The sequence below is a fragment of the Cyprinodon variegatus genome, unplaced genomic scaffold, assembly GCF_000732505.1.
Source record: "Cyprinodon variegatus isolate N-32 unplaced genomic scaffold, C_variegatus-1.0 Scaffold242, whole genome shotgun sequence".
Classification (NCBI taxonomy): Eukaryota; Metazoa; Chordata; class Actinopteri; order Cyprinodontiformes; family Cyprinodontidae; genus Cyprinodon; species Cyprinodon variegatus.
In genome coordinates, this window is record NW_015150695.1 from 910,512 (window position 1) to 917,754 (window position 7,243).

The window sequence follows — 7,243 nt, forward strand, 5'->3', positions numbered from 1 at the left end:
ACTAAAAATGGTATTAAAATCGGAAAATAAAACCTAGAAATATATATTTTATATCTTTAAACCTAGTATAGCAGCCTACAGCCAAAACAAAGCATTATTTAGGATTGATGCGCTATGTTAGACAAGCATCTTAACAAAGTCCCAGTGCTATGTTTACATCCACATGATTTTCATGGTGATGTAATCCATAAACTTTACCCTCTCCCTTACAAAGAAGATCAGAAAAAAAATCCTGGATCCATAAAGTCTTAATCTTGGTATGAACTTGAAAAAGCTGAAAAATGTCTGTCACTCTCCAAAGCAATGTTTTTGGGGGTTTTTTAAGGCCACACAAGAGAAGCATGAGCTTATCCGACATGAAAGAAAACACGTATGTTCAATGATTCATGTTAAAGCCTTTAAGCCTGAGAACCGAGCATTATGTAAACATCATACGTAACTAGTAGGTCTAAACGAATTTCCAATCAGCAAACAAAGGGTTTAAATTCCAGCAAATGTAGTTCTTCCAAAAGGGCAATGACCCCAAACTCATCGCTGCCAGCAATTCTACTCCAATCCTGCCAAGACGAATAGTTAAACATCCATCCAGAAGCTTCTAGATGGCTACATGGAGATGTGGTTAGGTGAAAAGTGTTTAAGGACAGTAAACTAAATATTAGTGCATTTATGTTGCAGTGTTTGTATAATGACCCTGTTTAGAGTACAGAAAATATAAACGACAATTAAACTATACATATTTGTTTTCTGCTTTAATGTGCAAGATTATTGCTGCACCCTGTAGGAAGAAAGTTTAATATAAATGATAAAGAGAAACTGATGTGATACCAATGCCAAAGTTGGGCATTTACAAACATCAAGCTGCGCTGGAATAAAAAGGCGTGCTGACTTATTCCATGCTTTAAATCAGCTTGATAATCTCCTTTATTCTCATCAGAGGATTAAAAAATAGTTGAATATTTTCACAGGTTCCACTTTAATGAGTTTTGAAAGTTGTACAAAACTTTTTTATGTCTCTATGAAAAAAAATGAAAACAGACCCGACTTACTTTTTTGAAAGCTTTTGCCAGGTTCTTTTGAGGCTTCACATCCTCTTCATCGCTCTCATCATCACTAGAAGGAAAGAAAGAAGACATCTCAGTTCACCTGACAGCTCAATCTGAAGAGGTTTTTACTTTTCAAATAAATGTTTATTTAAACAAAAGAAAATCATACTCGTCATCATCTTCATCACTGTCCTCTTCCTCATCATCCTCATCGTCGTCATCAGAATCCATTTTTATTTTTTTCTGCCAAAAATACGACACTAATTAGGACAAGGCATTTCTAATTCTAATCTACATTTGCATATCAGGTTATAAACCTCATCAGTGGTCATTTTTTATTTTATTAAATTTAGTAATGTGACTAATTGGCATTTTGCGTTTACACCCTTTACAGAAAAAAAACTTTCAAAGAGAGCTGGGAGACGTTTGCTGCTCAGCTAATAGAAGAGCTGCAGGCAAAAGAAAAAGAAAGAAATAAAGAATGATGACCACCTGCGGAGGCTTCTTTACTAAGGAAAGGCTTGCAGGCCGTTTTACAGGAGACGTGTTGTTTTCTTCCTCTTCATCATCAGAATCTTTTACACCTAAATAAAAAAATACTATTAAGAACAGTTGAATCAACACAGCAATAAATATTTACTTACACATCCATTGCATAAAATACTAAGTAAAGCATGAAATTGTTTTCCAGACTAACACAAGGAGTCCTTAAATTCCTGAAAAGGACAAACTGTTCACAACAACACTCTTATTAAAGCATCTGGTTGTTCTAGTCTTGGGTATGATGTGGCCTTTGTTAAAGAAGTTATCCTAACACCTGGAAACCGATTTACATTTGCATTAACATTAGGGTTTCTGTGATATTACTTACTGACAAAATGCTGTCCACTGATGTGAACCGGACCAGAACCAGAAACAAGACGGAAGGTAACGGGAGGAGAAATCTCAAATCCACCTAAATTCATCTGGATAAACAAAAGCCACCATTAAAAAATAGCTAAATGTCCATTTATTTGCTATAGTATTTGTATCTTTTTTTATATTTATTGTATTTTTTTTCTTTCATTTCCTTCGTATTCTTGCAGGTCTAAACAGAATAAAACAGATGAATGTGTAGTTTTCTTTTTTTTTTTAGTTCTTATAGATGTTGACTCACAGACGGCAAGACAGACGGTTTCAGGACCGCTATCGGCGCTTTGACGATTTTTGCATCGTATGCAAGCCCTTCCACTTCCACCATATGGAACTTGTCCTCCGCCTCGGCTCCCAGACACACCTGGAACAGCAGAGATTTATTGTCTCCTCAGCAGAGATCAGTCCACAAATAAATTTGTCTGTCAAGGTTAAGGTCCACTACACTAAGTTTTATTTGAGTTAACCCCTGACCAGATTTTTGCAGAAATTTTGCAGAAAAGAAAGCACTAGATCTATCAAATTTTCTTTTAAGAAAACCTATAGCTGCAGTTAAAAACACTATATAGGAAGAAGGAAGATTTGTCTTGTTATGCTTTGTTTGTTTGGTTTAATTGTTTAATGGAAAAAAAAAAACATTACATCAAGCCTAAATAGATTTTTTGCTGGTGTTAATTACTGTGAATTTTCATACTAAGAAATTTTATTATTACCTAAATTGATCACTGTGGCAAAAGTTCAAGTATATGAGCTGATGAAAGCTGCAGCAGTATTTACAGAAGGCTACTAAATGCTGTCCCTAACACATATATGTCAAAGAGAAAATGTGTTACTGTGTTTTTTACTGTGTAAGAAAACATAGGCACTGCCCTCCCATTCTGATATGGTACTGAGATTTATTCTCACCATCTAAATATTGACAGGTGGTTTGAAAAATCTGTGTTTGACGTACCACAAATGTTATGTAAGTAAAGAGCATCTCCTATCCTAATTCTTACCTGTAGCTCTGTACCCCTCTACTTCTCTTTCTGTACTTCCCTCTCTCTCTTTGCTGGATTTCCCTCTAGAGAACTTATCGTCATATTGATGATAACTTTAACATTGTGTCTACTTTGTAAGTCGCTTTGGATAAAAGCCTCTGCTAAATGCATAAACATGTATGTATGTATGTATGTATTCAATTATTTTGTTCCTGTTAACTTATATCTGTCCTTTGGTGGGAATAAAACATAGGATGAAGATCTTTTCCAAGAAATTATTTTAATATCATTCCTTGAAATATATAAATGTCAACTAATGTAATAAATAAAATGACAGTATGCAAATATATCTACAATTCTTTCACAATACAGGTGTAATGTATATACATTTTACAAAATGTAGGGTAACTTTTAGGCTAATTAAAACTACATGTCAATTAAATTACATTTAAACTTCTGACAATAAAAGGCAGATTGTTACAAAAGAAAAATCTATTATTTACTTATTTTTTAACAGCAGTTCTTTTACAGTGAAAATTCTATTGGAGTTATACGACAGTTAGAGATTTAAAATCCTGCTACAGTTTAATTTATAGTTTAGATGCATAAGCTCAGAATCATTTAAGGGGCATTTAAAGGATAAAACATGTATGGCAGGCCATTTTGACATTTATTAGCTTGATAAAATACACATTTCCGATATCTGAAATGTAATTCTTGCTAGTACAAATGACCTCACGTTTCCAATTCATGTGCATTGGGCTTTTACTTGGAGATATCTAAAATAAACATTCTTCCTATCTAAAATGAATTGTGACTAAGATGAACTCGAATTTCAGATCTCCACAATATAGTTACTGGTAGTCATAATTACTATTTAGGATATCAAAAATGAATATAACATTACAGATATCTAGAAATACAATTCTTGACATCTAAAATATATTTCTGTTGGTACAAATATAATCACAGATATCAAGTACTCATTTATAGACTAGTTAAATTAGAATTACATATATTTTATTTTTTAAAAATTCCTATTTAAAATTTAGTTTAGACATGATATAATGTATAATAACACAATAATAACGTCTAAATGTCTTACTGCTTTGAGAGACAGTTGTTGTTCTGTATCTTCGTCATCTAGGTCAACTTTGAATTCCCGTTTATCCGACCTCAGAGTACAACCTAGGAAGGGAAAAAACTTGTAATTTCCATGATTGTTACAGCTGCATTTATAAAGCATGCACAGTAGAAAATACATTATCAGCTATTGGAAGTGTTTCTACTCTAGCAGCCCTGCAGAGCTAGCTAACAAAGAGCTGATTGGCGCGAGTAGGGAAAACAGAGTAGCGACTTATTACGGTAACTTTAAGCTTCCATTCTCGTTTAAACGCCATTTATAATGATTCATATGTTACTAAATTTGACTTTGCGTCCTATAAAAATAATATTTATCATAGGGGAATAAGCTCACCAAATAAATACATCTGAGGTCTGCTAAAATCTGACATATCGTCCTCCATCTTTGCAGTGGGCGGAGTAACAAACTAAACTGTGACGCACAGCTTAGGGAGCCAATAGGGAAGCAGAACGAAGGACGTATGGCGGAAAATAGCAGCCAATTGGAGCGAAGAAGGGGCGGGACATGTGGAAAATCAGCGCGAGCACTCGTCAAAACAGCAGATGGGGCTGTCGTTGCACATATTGGGGAGCGATAAGACGCATGGCGATTCCCATTGTGATATTAAACGAGACTTTACGTTATGTTTACCTTGTGTATAGTTAGGGAATTTTATTTAAAAAAATAAAGATAGTGGATAATTGGGGTAGAAAATAAGGGGTGAGAAGTTTATAACGGTTAATGGCCATTATGTGTACCAGGTTTATTACCTGAAACATTCCTTAGTGCTTATTGTGTGCCAAGTCCAGTGCTAGAAATTATGCAGGATCAACTTGATAGTGCAAAAAAAAGTATTTAATGCCCTTCAAATTTCGCTGAAATATTTCATAGTTGCACCTAAATAATGAGTCAACAATTTGAGTTTTCATCAAGTTTTAATGAGCAACGTAACAAAAAAAAATGCTGTTTAAAATAACTTTTTTTGCCAAGTTATTTGAGTGTTAATTAGATACTTGAACTTTTTCTATATTTTGATCAACTAAGACTTTTGCATTTATTTCCAACAGTTATGCCACTTCTTAAGTTTTGCACAAACGACGTCACACTAAGCTCAATACCATATTCTTCAACATTTCAGTCACTATCCTTAAGCCAATATATTTTTTTCTTTAACCAAATGAGATTCCAGTTTCTACATAATAGCTTTTCTACTGTTTCTAATTGATTAGATCTCAGCAGGTTTTATATTTTCAACTTGGCAGGATTCTTTCCATCTTTCCAATCATTAAGCTTTTTCTGTTTCTTACCAATTCATCACATTTCAGCCATGTGTCTGGTGATATCAGCTTGCTTCAGCTTCTATTCAGGCAGTGGTGCCTCCAGAAGTGTTTCAAAGGGGTGGCCAGATGGGGCCACTAAAAATCTTGGGGTGGCACACTGAAACTAAAAGCAATAATTTCAAGGTTTGAATCTATTATTGTGGTAAATCTGCCTGTAGAAACCCTAAACACCTACTCATATCTTGGTTTATTGTGTAATTGTTAATGTTACATAACTGGCTATGCCTAATGGGATGAAATGCTAAACTGATAATGGTACTACATTTTAGACTGGCGAGTGGGCTGTGGCCACACCTTGCAACCCCCTGGTGGCACCACTAGTTTCAGGAAAGAAGTTAATCAGTCTGTGGTTTGCTATTTCATACAATTTCAGCCATGTTTGCTTCAGTTTCTCTTTGTTTCTGCCATTTTTAGCGTACAGCATTCACACTGCATTTTCGCAGGACATGCAACTTTTTCTAGATTGGCAGAGCTACTACTGTTAATATTGGTCCATCAGGGAGAAGAGCAGACATCATGAAGTCCAAACACTTTATTTCCAGGTTCATCCTATCACCTGATGATGTCCCCATGCGTTTAGTGATTAAGTAATCAATATAAAACAGCCATATAAATGAAATCTAACTAGAATGTTTACTATACAAATTAAAATTACTATACAAAACTATTTTATGTGTAAAACTATCCAAGTTCAAAGTTACCAATATCCCTGTTTATGTAATTAAAATACCATATTTATCTATTACATTTTTACATTTTACAGTTACGTTGAAGTATTTGTCATTGTTAAGACATAAGGGTGTAGCTTTTTTATAGCATTTATTGTTGTGCTCAGAGGCACTAGAATGAGTAACCCATTTTATCACCTTATTAATGCCAATAAATGTCAGTGTGAAATAAATGTACCTGACTTTATAATTCCTGATTCTAAAAGCCAAAAAAGAATAATAATACAGGGGGAAAAAAAGCTAATTACACATTTTTTATAATAAAACCTTATTTTTATTTCCACCCTGATGATTGATGTACCAGTAGCTAAACTATACTTCAAACAGAACTTTAAAACTTCAGCTGCTGATGAAATGACGGATTCAACCCTTTAAATGCCTCGAAGCATTCAGAAATAGTTCTGCGGTTATGGCATGTCTGCAGATGAACCAGAATCGGTGTGGTGTTCTTCTTTGCATTTTTACACTTACACCTAAAATAGCATTACCTAGTGTTACATATTTAACCAAAAAAACAGCAAAAATAAATATGTAATGTTATTTTGTTGTTATAAATCCTCGTTTTGTTTTGCAGTGTGAATTGCTCCCGCTACTTAAGTCTGCATTTGTAGTTCTAATTATGTATTCACCTTTGTCCAGGTATAACTTAAAGTGAGAGCACCAGGTCAGGGTCAGTATGTTGTGCCAGCAGCTTGTTTTGGCTCTGAACTCCCCTGCTGGCCTGTCCATGCACTGAAAGAGTTCTTTATTCGTCACCTAAAAAAGAGCTGCCTGTTCTGACAGTTTCCTGCTGCCGCGGCTAATAGCTGTTAATTATTTTGAAAGTTTACTCCAGAAATATTTCTTTAAAGTAGGATAACAACATTTAATTCCCTATTTTGTTATTTGTTTTATTTTTTGACATAATTAATTTGTTAAACATGTTGAACGTTGTTTATGTTATCTCTTGGCGCATATCATTAATTAAAAATGTTATACCATGTTTCATTTTCAGCCTTTTATTGTCTGGATTGATTCATCTTCCAGTAATTAGCATTTGTGCTTTTAGTAGTTATTTATGCCATTGTGCTGCTCTTCCTGTGCATATCTAACCTGACTCCGCCAGATGGATTTGCTC

At 34.3% G+C, this 7,243-nt stretch overlaps 1 protein-coding gene across 1 annotated transcript in view; it reads right to left on the minus strand.

The window, feature by feature from the left end:
* LOC107089180 (nucleophosmin-like) overlaps positions 1 to 4,485 on the minus strand; it is a 28,783-nt gene extending 24,298 nt beyond the window's left edge. Inside the window, exons 1-7 of the mRNA XM_015381821.1 lie at positions 4,413 to 4,485; positions 4,041 to 4,123; positions 2,200 to 2,319; positions 1,915 to 2,008; positions 1,536 to 1,627; positions 1,213 to 1,286; positions 1,047 to 1,110 (exon numbers count right to left, since the gene is read on the minus strand). Coding sequence (XP_015237307.1) covers positions 1,047 to 1,110; positions 1,213 to 1,286; positions 1,536 to 1,627; positions 1,915 to 2,008; positions 2,200 to 2,319; positions 4,041 to 4,123; positions 4,413 to 4,461 — 576 coding nt within the window. The 5' untranslated portion in view covers positions 4,462 to 4,485. The remainder of the gene's footprint in view (positions 1 to 1,046; positions 1,111 to 1,212; positions 1,287 to 1,535; positions 1,628 to 1,914; positions 2,009 to 2,199; positions 2,320 to 4,040; positions 4,124 to 4,412) is intronic.
* Between the last annotated feature and the right edge of the window lie 2,758 nt (positions 4,486 to 7,243).